Source organism: Amblyomma mixtum, chromosome 4, assembly GCF_055824585.1.
Source record: "Amblyomma mixtum isolate Tamu chromosome 4, ASM5582458v1, whole genome shotgun sequence".
In the NCBI taxonomy this organism is placed as follows: Eukaryota; Metazoa; Arthropoda; class Arachnida; order Ixodida; family Ixodidae; genus Amblyomma; species Amblyomma mixtum.
The window spans coordinates 159,563,517-159,580,808 of NC_143015.1; the positions used below are offsets into that span (position 1 = coordinate 159,563,517).

General features: G+C 51.4%; 1 protein-coding gene across 2 annotated transcripts in view; it reads left to right on the forward strand.

The window, feature by feature from the left end:
- LOC149348989 (protein argonaute-2-like) overlaps window positions 1–17,292 on the forward strand; it is a 78,312-nt gene that overhangs the window by 50,377 nt on the left and 10,643 nt on the right. For both annotated transcript variants that reach the window (XM_089541086.1, XM_089541084.1), the window contains 6 exons: window positions 3,017–3,117; window positions 3,945–3,997; window positions 6,541–6,633; window positions 8,025–8,102; window positions 9,028–9,181; window positions 16,497–16,689. In XM_089541086.1, coding sequence (XP_089397212.1) covers window positions 3,017–3,117; window positions 3,945–3,997; window positions 6,541–6,633; window positions 8,025–8,102; window positions 9,028–9,181; window positions 16,497–16,689 — 672 coding nt within the window. The remainder of the gene's footprint in view (window positions 1–3,016; window positions 3,118–3,944; window positions 3,998–6,540; window positions 6,634–8,024; window positions 8,103–9,027; window positions 9,182–16,496; window positions 16,690–17,292) is intronic.

Sequence of the window (17,292 nt, forward strand, 5' to 3'; positions counted from 1 at the left end):
GCCCCCGTTTCTGCACTGTCGTGACGTCATCAAGTCACGTGGTGTGACGTCATGTATCACGTGATTTGGAGGCGCACAACCACAGCGACGGCGCGAGGTGGGCCCCGTTTCTCCACTGTCGTGACGTCATCGTGTCACGTGGTGTGACGTCATGTATCACGTGATTTGGAGGCGCACAACCACAGCGACGGCGCGAGGTGGGCCCCCGTTTCTCTACTGTCGTGACGTCATCGTGTCACGTGGTGTGACGTCATGTATCACGTGATTTGGAGGCGCATAACCACGGTGAAGGGCTGAAGTGCATGGTAGCTAAAGTAGTATACTTCGCATAAAACCGAGGCTTCCCTTCCACAGTGCCAAGCTCTGAGTACACCTCTTCAAATGAAACACTTTCATTAGACGAGCTGTGCTGTTCTTCAGGCCCGCTGTTCCTGACAGGCAGGCCGTCTCGTTGCCTCTGCTGTCCACCAAGGTAATGTCCTTCCTGGTGAAGGTTGGGCGCAGGACATAGGGGATGTTGGGCAGGGATGACTCGATGATTTCGTAGTTCACAAAGGCGCCACAGCACAACACCTGCAGGTTGACAAGAAAGCGGTTGATCACCTGAGCAATCCACCTTTTCACACGACCACTTCGCGCATATCCTCCTGAGACCCGTGTATGGCAATTTGTCCAATATATTGGACATTAGCTTTTAAGCCAGTACTCCCGCGCCGAAAGATTCATCTTCATAAAACCCACTTGTCCAATACATTGGACAACTGGTTGCGCCATCTGTGCACCTTTTTTGAAATTAAACTGCTCACTTTCCCGCCAAAACACTTTGAAAACGACGGCGTTCAGCGGCGCGGCGTTCTATGGCACCTGCCGGAGAAGTAAGGGTTGTTTCTGCGATTTTTACCTACTTTGAACGCGTAAAGTTTGTTGAATATCAACAAAAATAGAACAGAAAACATGTAGATATCATAATTGTAACTCTACATGACCTAACTTTTCTGTGCTTTCAATTTGATTTCACGTGTCCAATACGTTGGACGCTGGGACTCAGCCCGGTTATTTTGACCGCGCTTTTGAGATGGCTTTCGCAATAACTGTAAACGATTACTGCTGGTATTTAACGGCTGGGGACGAAATAACGTCTTTTTTGTTGTAGGAGACAGGCCTCGCGTTCCTGATGAGACGGCCGAAGCAGTTTTACAAAGAATTGCACAAGCCAACACATCAGACATTGACCTATCGGACAGCGACGACGACACTATTGTCGATCTAAAAACATCAAGAAACCCAAGAAACGTCAAGAAGCAAGAAACGTCAAGGAAGAAAACAGCAAGAAACAGAGAGTGACAGTGAAGTTGAGTGGAGCCCACCATCAAAGCAAGCTCGACGAGGAGAGACCAACAAAAGTGCCTACCACTAAAGTCCCTGTATGAGGTTTTCTAAAGAAAGCTGGTCTAGGGACTTTACCTACCACTTCCCAAGGCTGTCTGACGCAGCTAACGCTGCGCGCTGCAGGTTTGAGGGGTGCACCATGAAAACAAAGTTTTTTTGCACAAAATGTCAGCAGTTCTTCTGCATAACAAAAGACAGAAGATGCCTCGAAAAGGCACGCAGCAAGTGAGCACAGCGAAACTTTTTTATTCAGTTGACGTATATTTTGTTACTTTGACTTTTGTCATAATAAAGTATTTTTGTCGCACAACTTTCACAGCTTTATCTGAAGTATTTTGTGGCATGCCCACTGGGTGGGAAAATACGGCTAGAGTCCTAGTGTCCAATATATTGGACACCGTGCTGAGCTGAAACTATTAGTTCTGTTGAAAAACTATCTCTCACTTTTCACCTTTGTACTCCTACGAGCTTATTCTGAAACCCTACAAAGTTTTTGTGCACTCAAATTCACTTCGGGTCTCAGGAGGATATAACAGCTGCAACAGCGGCAGTCTTACCGGTACTCACCTGTGGGTCAGAAACGTGGAGGCTAACGGACAGGGTTCAGCTTAAGTTAAGGACAACGCAGCGAGCTATGGAAAGAAAAATGATAGGTGTAACGTTAAGAGATCGGAAGTGGGCAGAGTGGGTGAGGGAACAAACGCGGGTTAATGGCACACTAGTTGAAATCAGGAGGAGTAAATGGGCTTGAGCAGGGCATGTAATACGAAGGCCGATAGCCTCTGGTCCTTAAGGGTAACGGAGTGGATTCTAAGAGAAGGCAAGCATAGCAGGGGGCGGCAGAAAGTTAGGTGGGCGGATTAGATTGAAAAGTTTGCGGGGATACGGTGGCCGCAACTGGCAAAGGACAGGGCTAACTGGAGAGACATGGGAGAGGCCTTTGCCCTGTAGTGGGCGTAGTCAAGCTGATGATGATGACTTCGCACATATGCACGCCTCTTCTTCGTCATCTCTTGAGTTCTGCTGCGCATGCACTTCATGCTGGTGACAGGTGCAAGCAGCAGGTGACGGAAGCTGCAGTTGGTACCTTGTGGAAGCATATTGCACCTGTGGTTCCCATGCACATTTCTTTCCCATGTACATGTCAAGATGTCTTGGCCATCTTGTCAAGACACGTCTTATAAACGTTCAAGAATTGTCCCAGCGGTCAGTTGAGACGTCTACAAGACATCTTGTTCAACTTAACTTATATCGGCCCAGCAGGCTGATTGGTGTTCAGTGGGAAGCACCTTGTAGCCAAGACGTCTTGTAGACGTCGTGACTGACCGCTGAGAAAGTTCTTGAATGTTTATAAGATGTCTTGACAAAATGGCCAAGACATCTTGCTTAGTGCTTGCAGGACATTTTTAGACATCTTGAAACATTTTGTAGCCATCTTGTAGCTCTGCTAATGCTCCCACTTTTCTGGGCCCGATGTGATTATTCTGATTATTTCTCAACGCGCCCGATAAGAATTGATTGTTGGGGAATACCTTTGACCATGCATACACCTTGATTCGAATGGTGGCGATTTCGGCGCCACCCCTGCCTTTTACCACCGAAAAGACCGCTTTCCCATTCTTCGCAGATCGGGACCCGGACTCCGATATCGACGAGGGACGGCAGACAGGCGCAGAAGCTCGACATAACCGTGTGCGACCAGTCCCACTTTGACTTCAAGGTCACCCTGTAAGCAACTCCGTACCTGCGTTTAATGCTCGCAGTTCATTCAGCTGACGCCACTGATTCCAGGAACTCGACAAGCACTGTCGTGGCACATTCGTGGAACAACGCCTATGAACAAAACTAAATATTTTCCCCGTACATTTTCGGCTATACCATGATTTACGTTTCTGGTTGGAGGGTCTAGAAAAGTACACATTCATAAAACGGTTGGAGAGGGATACCTTGCTGCAAAGTAGAAAAGTAAGGCATGTGCGTGTTCGCGTTTCAATTCGGTCCATATTACGTCATGAGCTAATTTAGTTTGGAGTTTGGTTCTGTCAGAGAATACACCGCCTACAATACTGGGGTTCTGAACACCGACGTACCGTCTTTTCCAGAATTAAACCAGCCTGTCCCGACCGCCGCACACATGATCAGGCGACTTTTTACCATTCAGAAGGGGGGAGGGGGGCGTATACGTTCACTTTCCCAGTGTGGTCAGTACCCACGCTTTTGCTAGTCGCCTAAAGAGCCCTAAAAGGAGTTTAAAATGATCGCTTGACTTAAAGCACCCCTCTGGATGCCAGGTGTACTTTTCTTGCGATTTTTTTTTTTTTTACTAAAGAGAGTGCTCTACAGGACAGCTTTCTCCTTTTTTACTCCCATATAGGCGCGTTTGTGTTTAGAGTGTAGCAGGCTTACTTTCGGGTAGAAATCGGGTTTAACCCAAGTAAAAAAAATTTGCTCGGGGTGCAAAAATCGATTGAAAACGGGTTTTACCCGAAAGCAAAGGGCCGTAAATATATGCACTGCTCAGAGAGTATTGTTAACATGGTTTCTTGGCACCCCAGGTGGGATGAAGAAGTCATTCACATGTCGCACCTGTGGAAGGCCAAGGAAACAGGTGAGGTGGACTTCGTGCCATTGAGCACAGTGCCTTGTTCGTATTTATGTATGTTCCACCGTATTTTTCACGCTATAGCACGCTTGGTATGCTTTGCCGGGCTAGACAATCGCGCATCCCTAGACAACAATCCTGGACAAAACCATATTTGAGCCGGAAACCGTTTATGAACGCACAGCTTAAGTTAAGGATAGGATAGGATAGGATAAACTTTATTTGCTCTATTTACAAGTTATTACGGTCGACAGAGGTCGGCGCCCCTATTTCAGGGCACCGCTGAGTTTGGCTGCTCGCTGGGCATGGATGACCAGTTCTCTCTGGAGAACCGGGTTGCCGCTGGAGAGCAAACTCTCCCACTGTTCCGCACTCGGACTTTGTATTCTATGGAAAGCCTCGTTTCTTTTGCATTCCCACGTGATATGATATAGGGTGGGTTTGGCCCCACACCATGGGCATATGTCCCTGTACTGATCCGATTACATTTTGCTTAGTATATGTAAGTTCGCAAAGGTTCCCGTTTGCAGTTGCCGCCAGTATACTGCTGCTTGTTGATTTAAAAGGTTTTGGGGGGGAGGATACTTTGCCCTCATTCCTCTGTAACAATTAAATATCTCCGAATACTCCGGGACTACCCGGGAGAACTCCTCAGGGACAACGCAGCGAGCCATGGAAAGAAAAATGATAGGTGTAACGTTGAGAGACCGGAAGCGGGCGGAGTGGGTGAGAGAACAAACGCGGGTTAATGACATCCTAGTAGAAATCAAAAGGAAAAAGTGGGCCTGGGCAGGGCGTGTGATGCGAAGGCAAGATAACCGCTGATCCTTAAGGGTGACGGAGTGGGTTCCAAGAGAAGGCAAGCGTAGCAGGGGGTTGCAGAAAGTTAGGTGGGCGGATGAGACTAAGAAGTTTGCGGGGATGCGGTGGCCGCAAATGGCGAAGGACAGGGTTAATTGGAGAGACAGGGGAGAGGCCTTTGCCCTGCAGTGGGCGAAGTCAGGCTTACAATGATGATGATATCTGCAGATCATGCGACGGCACACTTACATTTTTTTTTCTATTAACATTTTTGCTGCTGTCAAAAGCATTGCCTATTGGTGTTCTATGACAGCCTTAACTGTTCGATGCGATGGTTGGAAAAACCTTAAAAGAAAGATTTTGCTACATTCCAGAAGAATGGTCCATTACGTTTAATATTCCAAAACAGTATCTTACAATTTCAAAATTTTTTCCGAGAATGTTGGACATGATAGTGCTTACAGCGCACCGAGGTGCGGATTGTCAGATAAAGGAGGCGAACATAGTGCTGTATTGCTCTCCCATATCCGTCCGTTTGCGTCTTGGTGCGCTCGAAGGACTACAGATATATACCGGGTGTTTCAGGGAAGCCCGCCAGTAAATCTGAAAGGTTTTTGAAGTAAAGAGAAGCTTTATGCGACATGGTAATACCAGTGTTGGCGAACGTCAAAACACAGGTGAATCACTTTAACTATTAAAGTGATTAACTAAATTACCGATAGACGACCGACCGCAATTAGGGGTTTATAGCCGGACGTTAGAAATAGCCGTATAAGTATTTAGAATTTCGAAAACGCGGTTACCCTCGCCGGAGTGGCTCAACGAATTTGGGCCATTTCTCGCGCCATTCAAAAATCGCGCGCGTGCGGGAGCGCGAAGCGACGTCAATCAAATACGTCACTTCGTGACGCACATACCACGTGACAGTCTCTGCCCCGCCCATGCTGCGGTGCTCCCCGCTTCTCGCCACTTCGCTGCCCCAGCGGAGGAGGGGCAGAGATTGTCACGTGGTACGTGCGTCACGGAGTGACGCCATTTGATTGACATCGCTTCGCGCTCCCCGTAGTTTTCGAATCGCACAAATGGCCCAAATTCGTTGAGCCACAGCGACGAGGGTAATCACGTTTTAGAAATTCTAAAAACTGATATGGCTATTATTAACGGTCGGCTACAAACCTCTTTGAAATCGGGCACCTATCGATAATAGTAAAAAAAGTTAAATATTTGAATTTAGTCAATCACTTTCTAATCGTCTGTTTTTATTTTTTTTTTTTGCCGTCCGTCAACACTGGTATTACTATGCCGCAAGCAGCTTCTTTTTACTTCAGAAACCCTATTTTTAGAAATTACTGCCGCGCTTCCTTGAAACACTTGGTATATATGGTACGTATCGATTTTAAATTTCGCAAGCCTCAAAGGCGTCGGCTCAGTACCGACACACTCCTTGGATAGTTGGTGACAGCTTTGTATTCGGCATGCTTGCTGCTGCGCAGTACCAATTAGCTGCTTCATTAGAACACGTAAACTCGCTGATAAAAAACCGTCGAAACCACGGTAGCTCTGAAAGCCTATTTTCTTTATCTTTTTTACCGCATGCCCAGAGTGAAGAAGTGCGTTTTGACAACTGCGCATGCGCTCTGTTCGAGCTTTTCCACTGCTAAATGCGTGCTGCCCGTAGACAATAGCATATGGTAAATACGCGGTCGCTGAGAACTAAGGGGGCCGCATTTATTCGTCCCTGCAAACAGTGCTGTACATCGCCGACGTACGAGTGAGGCTCAACGCCCTCTTCGGACTCTCGGCTTCTGCGGACGGGAAGACTGTGATCACCGTAAATCCGGGTAAGGATGGAGACAGCGAGTTCAGGTGCCAAACTTTGGCACAACAGACTCGCGTTTTAACGTCATGCGAGTGAAATTTTGGTGGGCTAGATATTAGAAAATGAGCAACGCTATAGTCAACGACAATGCTATAGACGACGTATCAGGGTGTAGACAGCTTGAACCCTCGGTGAGTAGCGATACTATAGTCAGATACGACTCAAGAACGAAGCGGCAAACGCCCCTCAAAGTGCTTCCTTCCAGACAATGGCGCGTCAGCCGATTCTCACGAACCTGCTAGCCTGAAATGCAGGGAAGCGGCATGACAATGCAGGGAGAGCCACTCCCTGCATTGTCGCGCTAACAGGCTCATGATATTTGGCCGACGCTATTGGCTGGAAGGGGTGTCCTTTAAAGGGGAAAAGCCGCTGCGTTCTTGAATTGTATCCGACTATGGCGTGGAATCTCAGGGGGTGGCAGATGATCGGGCATATCCGCCGCTTAATCGGATTAATCGGAGGGTGAAGAAAATTGGTGGACGCTACTGGCTTGAGGGCCTTATTTGAGGAACATCTACCGCTTCGTTCTTTAGTTGTATCCGACTTTATAATTTCGTTAAATCACCGGAGCTTCGTTAAACCCAAGTATACTCAAATACAGAGAAATAATAGACGCTGTAATTTGTCCCAGAGCCCAAGAACCTCAGTGACCACGTTGGATAGCTAAATGCCTCAGTGCGTTATTTTCGACACATACAAAATGAGCTCAGGAGGTACCCAAATATGGTAGCCACATATCCCCAGACCGGCTATCACCGGTGTAGCGGTGGTCCCGGGTTCGAACCCCGGACCAGGACGAATTTTTCTTTAACTGCGAAGTTTCTGAGAAAGCTGTATAGCTTTCCTTTGTAGCCGTATGGCTGCGCTTGGGTGGATGTCAATGAGTAATTACTCCCTTATTACAAATTTACTCCACTTTGGGGGATTCCCCTAAACATTGGACAAACACTGTTTCCACTTCAAGTTATTGATCAATTCGCTTTCGCCCTACCATAGGCTTGCCGTCCCGGTTAGCTCAGTTGGTAGAGCGACTGCTCCGGTGAAGCGATGGTCCCGGGTTCGAACCCCGGACCAGGACGAATTTTTCTTTAACTGCGAAGTTTCTGAGAAAGCTGTATAGCTTTCCTTTGTAGCCGTATGGCTGCGCTTGGGTGGATGTCAATGAGTAATTACTCCCTTATTATATATCCCCAGAAGTTGTATTTAATACGTTTATCTTAAATATCGGGCGAAGGGGTCCTGTTTTTTGTCGCTGTCCTGGTGATGTCGTGTTCTCTGCTCTCGAACTCTCGACCTTTCAAATGGGGCCGACTAATCCACCTTGCGTGGCTTGTGCCTCTCTTCCCCTTCAAGACATGCCCGAAGCCACGGCGCTTTTCGACTTCCTCCAGGGCGTCGATCTGGCAGATGACGTCAGCGAGGAAGCCTACGGTGAGTGACCTCCGATGACGTCAGTGCAAAAGGCGTACAGAGCTCGAGCCAGTGTTCCTTAGCATACGGGCCTCGATACCTTTTCAAGACTTCATTTTGCCGTGGTGCCCGAACGTGCAGTCCTTCCGGCCGTACCTTCAGCACGCAGTGCTGCAAGCTTCGAGTCTCAGTCCGCACCAGCTGTCCACTATACGGCACGTGTGCGGGTGTATAATACAAACACCCGTGGCTCAGAACCAGAGAGCATAAATTTATTCAGAGAACTAATCCACGTCCTTCATGCGCTCAGCGCCTCTGCTTTCTGTCTTCCATCTTCCCTAGTACCTTCTTCTACCCTTTCCTCTCGGTGCTGTTGAATTGTTACTGCTTCGCCATTACTTTTCCTCATCGCTCCTCTTAGTGAGTATGCAGAGTTTCAACGTGTGACGCGCGCTGGGGCAGATTTGTGGGTTAGTCTTAAAGGAAGGGGCGGTCTCGTTTGAACCATGTATTTCTTGGGTTCAGCATGGTTTTATCATGTAAAATTTTTCGCTGGAGGAGGACAGTAGACCCCCTATGCCCCCTTAAATCTGCCCCTGGATGAGCGATATATGTGCACGCAAAGAGGCCCAAGCAGTCAGCCCTCTACTGATGATGATGATGATGTCCTCAGGCTGAATGGCACATACCCACGCCCTCTACTGGGGCCCCCCTTTCTTCTTTCACTTCCTCCTTCACCCCATCCCTCACAGCACAGTTGAGGTGTCCACCGAGAAGTGGGACAGTTACTGCACCTTTTATTTTCCTCAAAAACCACTACCCACTAAGTCACCATGCTCTCCGAAATCTCATAACCCGCGACCAGTCGGCCGGGTTGTGCTTCGGTTGACGCGGTTCGATTCCACCGGGACGTTAATGATGACGCATTAACGAATCGCGCCTGCAGTGGACACGACGGTGTACACGGCCAGCCAGGTCAGCCGCGAAATCGCCTCGAGGATGCAGACCGGCAACGTGACACCCTTCACGGGCGTCCTCTTCGCTTTCCTCAACCACTTCGACCTGGACGGGCCCGGGGCGCGCCTGGTGACGTCACGATGGTCAGTACCGGATCGAGAGGACATAGTAGTAGCGCTAAAAAACAGGGACTAACGTAGTTCACTAACGTAGAAACTCGATCTTTTCGTCCTTCACGAAACATTGGCGCAGTGTAGAGGGTAAGGGAGGGAGTATTTGGATAATTTTGTGTCTTAGACTAGAATTTGTTTAGTCATCGATATAAACCAGCTTGCCACAGGGAAATTAGGTGCGCTCCTTTTTTGTTTATTTTGACCTCTAGGCAAGTCCGTGCCCCTGCACTCACTCTGCAGTACACATCCAGACTATGTTGAGAAGAAATACTCTAAAGAGAGATTAATATAATGGCATGCTAACCGGAAACAACTTTGGCTCCAGCAGCCTCCGTGTTGACGCTTGTACTACATCTTCGGAATGGGCCCACGTTTTTGTGACGAACGTGAGATACTTCAGTCAAACCTGAGGAAAATGAACGTTCCGGTGGACGACGTCTTGCATCGTGTACTACCTTGAGTACTGACGAACTGAGCGGCAAGCAGTTGCGAAAGCACTCGAAGTTTTCAGAGGACACTGCCCTTGTGAGACATGGCAGAGACGCCTTCATTCAATTAAGTTACTCCTGCGGAGCGATTACCGACAGACTATAGACAGTTTTAGCTGTGCGTCCGCAAAAGCTGTGCGTGGCTAGCGTAGCGCACGGGAAGCGTAGGATACAGTGGCGCCATCTAGCGACAACAAGTCAAAGCTTCTGAACTGTGTGCTGAGGAAACTTTTTTTCTCTTTTATTAGCGGCAGTGGTGGTTACATTCGAAGGCTTTGTTTCTTTTTAAATGTATATCAATTGAATCAAATGAAAATATTGTAGTGTAGCAGCCGTGCTCGCTCACTGTGGTGAACTGTAGTAGTGAAAGAAGACGACGATCCTGAGGTGTGACGCTCGCTCGCAGCCCGAACGCTTGGCCTGCACCTTTGCTGAACGTTGCAAAGCGACCTAGGTTCTGCTCAGCCACAACCCCATCTTACATTTGGTGGAGGCTGCTGTAAGTTCCCCCTCTCGTCCTCATCCTGGAGCTCCGTAGCCGCACCTTACCTTCGCCGCCAGTTATGCCTGAAGTCACCAGCCAGACAGCCCCCATCCCGTCGCCTACCATCCTGTGTTCTGGCGGGCTCCGGCAGCGAGATCCCAGCGTCTTCAGCGGTGCCGACGACCACGATGTTGACGACTGGTTGGCGACTTACGAGCGCGTCAGCGCCCACAACAAGTGGGACGATGCCACCAAGCTTGGTAACGTACTATTCTATCTCAGCGACGTTGCCAACTTGTGGTTCCGCAACCACGAGGCCGACTTGCCTACCTGGTCGTCCTTTAAGACCAGCTTCTCGGAGGTATTCGGCCGCCCAGCTGTGCGCAAACTGCGCGCCGAACAACGCCTCCGCGCTCGCGCTCAGCACGCCACTGAAACCTTCACCAGTTACATAGAAGATGTTCTGGACCTGTGCAAGCGCATCAATCCATCCATGCCGGAGGCCGAGAAAATTAGCAACATCCTGAAGGGCATCTCCGACGACGCGTTCCAAATGTTGCTCGCCAGGAATCCGCAAACGGTGGTGGATGTCATTCAGCTTTGTCAGAGCTATGACGTCCTCAGGAAGCAGAGGAATTCTACTCGCCGTTCCGGAGTCCTCGATGAGTCCCTTCCTGCGCCGGCGGTCTGCAGTCTGGTCTCTGACTCGGCCTCCCTGCTTCCCCAGATCAAGGCCTTCATACGGGAAGAAGTGGCCCGCCAACTGTCCCTACTGCCTGTGTCTGGCGACCCTGCGTCACCCATCGATCCCACCCTTCGACGCACCATCCAAGAGCAGGTCGCCGACGTTTTGCCCTCTAGCCCTCGGCCTCCGCCTGTGGCTGCCCCCCTCACCTACGCTGAGGTTGCCGCCAGACCCCGACGCCCCGAAGTCTACGTTAACCACCCATCTGTCGCACCGCTACCACCTCCGCCGGCACCTGTCCGTCGTCGCCTGCCGCCTCGCCGTTCCGTCATGAACCCATGGCGTACCTACGACAACCGCCCCATATGTTACTCCTGTGGCTTGCCGGGCCACGTCGCCCGGCTTTGTCGCCAATACCCGCCGAGTTTCCGGGACGGGGCAAGCCCCTTCCACTACGACCCTGCGCCTCCCTCGCAACCAGTTCCCTCCGGCACCCCTGCGGACTCCTTCCACCTTGACCGCTCTTCATATTCTTCACGCCGGTCGCCTTCTCCCCGTCGCCGATCTATCTCTCCCATGCGCCGGCGATCACCCTCTCGTCCGGAGGAAAACTAACAGCCGCAGTTCCGGAGGCAAGAACTGCGATTCCATCGAACTGCCCAAGTCCTCCGTCTTCACCTGCGAATGTTATCGAAGTATTTGTTGATGGCGTCGCCGTTCTCGCCCTTGTAGACACGGGCGCTGCTGTATCCGTTATTAGCGCAGCCCTTTGCCGTAGACTCCGTAAAGTGACGACGCCTGTTTCGAACTTTTGCCTCCGCACTGCAAGCTCGCACCGCATTCAACCTCTAGCATTATGTACAGCTCGCCTTGTTATCCGGGATGTTGTGTATATCGCCGAGTTTTTCGTGCTGTCCTCCTGTTCTCATGACGTCATTCTGGGCTGCGACTTTCTAACCCTTCATCATGCGATCATCGACTGTGCCCGTGCCAGCATTGAACTGTCTCCGTTCTGCGCTACTCTGCCGTCCGACACCTCTGTCCGCCTCGGTAAAATGCTGGTCGCTGCAGATACTGACATCCCTGCCTTCTCTGCTGCCCTGGTTCCCGTCACTTGCGCCTGCGATCCTGATTCAACTGTTCTGTTTACTCCGACCGATGCCGCTGCCCGTCGCCACTGTTTCCTCCTTCCGTTCGCTCTTCTGACTGTCTGCGATGGCCACAGCGCAATCTATGTCACGAACCCTTTTTCTTGTCCATCAACGCTTCTCCGCGGCGAATGCCTGGGACATGTTGAATCAGTCGATCACGCTCTTCCATACTCTGTCTCTGACGAACCTGCCCCTCTCCAGATAGATGCCATTGGTTCGCCTCCTGCTACGCCAAACCAAGACACCGTTTCTGTTTTTTCCCGATCTATCGATGCCAGCCTTTCGCCGCACCAACGTGATCAGCTCGTCGCATTACTTCAACGTTTCCGTACGTCCTTCGACTTCCCACACAGCTCTCTTGGCCGCACATCCGTCGTCACACACAGCATTGACACCGGAACGCATGCCCCTTTGCGCCAGCGTCCTTATCGCGTGTCGGCCCCTGAACGCACCGTCATTACCAAGGAAGTGGACGACATGCTTCAGCGCGGCGTAATCCAGCCTTCTCACAGCCCCTGGGCCTCCCCCGTTGTTCTCGTGCGGAAGAAGGACGGATCCATCCGCTTTTGCGTTGATTACCGTCGCCTCAACAAGATTACGCGCAAGGATGTGTATCCGCTTCCCCGTATTGACGATGCCCTCGACTGCCTGCAAGGCGCAGAATTCTTTTCCTCATTGGACCTCCGCTCCGGCTATTGGCAGGTGCCCATGGCTGCTGCTGATCGGCCAAAGACGGCCTTTGTTACGCCCGACGGCCTCTACGAATTCAATGTGATGCCGTTCGGCTTGTGCAATGCGCCGGCCACATTCGAGCGCATGATGGACACAGTTCTCAGCGGACTCAAGTGGCACACGTGTCTGTGCTATCTGGACGATATCGTCGTCTTTTCTCGAGACTTTTCGTCCCACCTGGCCCGCCTCGAGCGTGTCCTGCAATGTTTGACCGACGCCGGCTTGCAACTGAATTTAAAGAAGTGCTGCTTCGCAGCCCGGCGGCTTACCATCTTGGGCCACGTCGTGTCCAAAGAAGGCGTCCTTCCCGATCCTGCAAAACTGCGCGCAGTCGCCGAGTTTCCCCGACCCACCTCCCTGAAAGAGCTGCGTAGCTTCATCGGGCTGTGCTCTTATTTTCGCCGCTTCGTACGCAATTTCGCTTCCATCCTGTCACCCCTGACTGATCTGCTTGCCGGCGACACCAGCCTCTCGTCTTGGACACCAGACTGTGACGCGGCGTTCACAACGCTTCGGCGCCTGCTTGTGTCCCCGCCGATCCTCCGCCATTTCGACCCCAGCCTGCACACTGAAATTCACACTGACGCCAGCGGCGTGGGCCTCGGTGCCGTGCTGGCTCAGCGCAAGCCCGGCTGCGCCGAACATGTTGTTGCGTATGCCAGCCGCACTTTGACAAAGGCCGAGCGCAATTATTCCGTGACAGAGAAGGAGTGCTTGGCAATAATTTGGGCTATTGGAAAGTTCCGCCCTTACCTATATGGTCGCCCGTTCTCTGTCGTTACCGACCACCATGCCCTCTGCTGGCTGTCGTCCCTTAAAGACCCTTCAGGCCGTCTTGCTCGTTGGGCGTTGCGCTTACAAGAATACGACATTGAAGTCATCTATCGATCTGGCCGTAAGCATTCTGATGCCGACGCACTATCGCGGTCCCCGCTACCTTGTGACTTAGACTCCACATCTTTCGCCACCGCTGATGCGTCCTCCCTTGATGTTGCCGACATGCCGTTTGAACAACAACGGGACCCATGGATCGCTTCCCTCCTCGCTCTCCTGTCTACACCATCTCAGCGACCTGCGACCCGCACTCTCCGTCGTCAAGCCCGCCACTTCGCAATACGGGATGGCCTCCTTTACCGCCGCAACTACCTTCCCGACGGTCGCAAATGGCTCCTTGTCATTCCTCGCCACCTGCGTTCCGACATCTGCGCCTCTTTTCACGCCGACCCCCAGTGCGCTCACGCCGGTGTGGTGAAGACCTACACGCGCCTTCGACTCCGCTTCTACTGGCGGGGAATGTACCGTTTCATTCGACAGTACGTTCGCTCCTGCCCGGAATGCCAACGCCACAAAACCCCTTCTCGCCGTTCCATTGCTCCGATGCAGCCCTTGCCTTGCCCCATGCGCCCATTCGACCGCGTTGGCATCGATCTCTACGGGCCCCTTCCCATAACTCCGGCTGGACACCGCTGGGTCATAGTGGCAGTCGATCACCTTACCCGCTACGTCGAAACGTCATCTTTGCCATCCGCGTCTGCGCCCGACGTTGCGTCTTTCATCCTGCATCATCTCGTTCTACGCCATGGTTCTCCTAAGGAGCTTCTGAGTGACCGCGGCCGTGTCTTCCTCTCAGACACCGTCGAAGCCCTACTTCGCCAATGCCGCATTGTTCACCGCTCTACTACGGCCTACCACCCTCAAACGAACGGCGTTACTGAACGTTTCAATCGCACATTGACCGCCATGATCGCCAAGTTTGTTGCCTCGGACCACTCAAACTGGGACCGCATACTCCCATTTGTGACATATGCGTACAACACTGCCACACAGAGCACAACTGGCTTCTCTCCGTTCTTTCTTCTTTACGGCCGCGAGCCTTCCTGTACCATGGATACCGTGCTTCCGTATCGCCCTGATATCTCCGAGTCTCTTACCCTTTCTCAAGCAGCGACCTATGCTGAAGAATGCCGCCAGCTTGCCCGCTCTTTTACAACGCAAGATCAGAATCGCCAGAAGCACCTTCGCGCCCCTACCAGTCCGCTTCCGTCCTATACCCCAGACTCGCTCGTGTGGCTTTGGGTTCCCTCCAACACTCCCGGTCTCTCCACAAAACTCATTTCAAAGTACCACGGCCCGTACCGTGTCGTCTGCCAGACCTCTCCAGTCAACTACATCATTGAACCGCTTTCGCCGCCGCAAGATGCGCGCCGTCGTGGCCGTGAAACAGTGCACGTCGACCGTCTCAAGCCGTACTACGATCCGCCTACCATCTGTGCGCCCTAAGTCGGCAGGATGCCTCCTTTTTCGCCGGGGGGTCATTGTAGTGTAGCAGCCGTGCTCGCTCACTGTGGTGAACTGTAGTAGTGAAAGAAGACGACGATCCTGAGGTGTGACGCTCGCTCGCAGCCCGAACGCTTGGCCTGCACCTTTGCTGAACGTTGCAAAGCGACCTAGGTTCTGCTCAGCCACAACCCCATCTTACAATATAAATTCTAGCGCAAAGTTGGAGAAGTACTTTACTGGAGGTCGTTGCTATGACGACAGTGTACGCCGTAGATAGTTAGGCTTAACATCAAGAAATTCTTGGATTTATCTAAAAAACCATGACTATTTGTCACAAATATCGTTACGGAGGGGTGAGAATGCACAAAATAAAAGTGAATACAACCGTTTAGAGCGAGCTACTGCGTCGAAAATCCAGCGGCGACACAGTATTCGGTTCGAAGCGGGCGGGCAGGGCGCCGCCATGTTGTCAACGTTACCCACGTAAGCCAGCGTACGTACGTACGCAAGAGTTTTTAAATTTTGGCGAGCACTGATTATAAAAACGCACATGCAAATTTTGGTGTAAATGTTACCAAATTCAAGTGCAGCCCAAAGCACAACTGTTCTCAAGTTTAACCTCACTGTTTTGAGACATGCTCAAGGTCATCATTCATTACCACCTAGCGATTCAGCGCGAATGGGACTGCATGCCTCTTTTAATCCGTAATGCCCGATAGGCCCTCGTATTATTTAACTCTAGCCACCTAACATCTTCACCTTGTAACATGCCACTGTATCAGTTTCTGCTTTCGCACTAGCATCATACTGCCCCTCCTTCGCGCTACCCCTGATGCCTCCCACCAATAAGATACCTTTGGTCTCTTGTTTGGCGTTGTTACCTGCACCTTTCCAACCGGGGCGCCACCATGTTGTTTTCTGGACTGCTTTTTGCGCTATCTCCCTGGACGTCGCCTTATTAGGCTTAACATAGGACGTACCGCTACCATCCCTGCAGTGCGCATGCGCTGAATGGTCCTGGCAGGCATGCGTGCCGCGGTGGACAGCATGTGGCGCCATCTTGCACTCCCAAGGCGATTTGCGCATGCGCACACACGGCGCACGCTAGGCGGTAAGCGGTAGCGGTACGCGCTGTGCTAAAGGTCTCTATTGTTCGCTCACACGAAGGAAAGAAATACTATGACCTTTTAACAAAGGGACAGCGAAGCCGTATTATTTGTGCTTGGGCAGTTTTTCCCCTGTCTTCGCGGCAAGACTTGCGGAAGTGCGTTTCGAAGGGTGAAGGTATTGAAGTGGCTTTGCAGGATGTGGACTATCTCTTCCTCGAGCCCGCCCACCTTATACTATACCCAATGAACACTGAAACTCTCTTGGACGTCTTCTGGACGTCCCATCGACGTTTACAGGACGTCTAAGGAAGTTTCAGTGCCCATTGAGTAGCCACATTCTCCGCATCACTTTCCAGCGGTCACTGCAACTTCAGACTGCGTAGCGGCGAGCCCATGTGCACCAACGGCACGTGCCCCGTGGCGATGGGTCAGGCGGAGCCGCAGTGCACGGAGGAGCTGGACATCCCCGTCATCTGGACAGACCACACGGGCTCGCTAGAACGGTCGCGCATCAGCGGACGCACCGCCGAGGCACTGCTCGGGGTCACGGTGAGGGGGACACATATTACAGCCAAACTTGAAAGCCGGAAAGCTTTCAAATGTGCGTCCACATGCTTTCATCTCTCTTACCCCATCGTCACCCATCACGACCCATCATCTTTCTTCTCCTCCCCCCCCCTTCCCCAGTGCAGAGTAGCAGGCCAGATATTCCTCTTTCTGGCCGACCTCTTTGCCTACCTGCCTTCGTTCCTGCCTGCCTGTCCGTCCGTCTGTCTGTCTGTCTGTTCGTTGGCACGATCGGTACGCGGAAAGTGCCTTGACTATTGTCCATTACGAATCATGGACCATTCATATACGTGCCGCCTTTGACAAAAGTAAAGAGCTGAAGGGATTTCCTCGTAAGCCGTCCGGTGGGGATCTTGAGGACAAGAATCCCTATAGCCTGAGAGAGATTTCGAACGCTGGCAATGCATAACCATGCAAAGAACACAGCCTAGAAGCAAACTATTTGAGCTCTCTATACTTTTGACAAAAACTACATATGGTCTCGTGCCCAGTACGCGGTAATGGTGTCGCAAAGCAGGTATGCATGAAGGTTTGCGATACAAGAGTGCACTGGCCAGTCACGGTGACGTAGATGTCAGAGCGAAC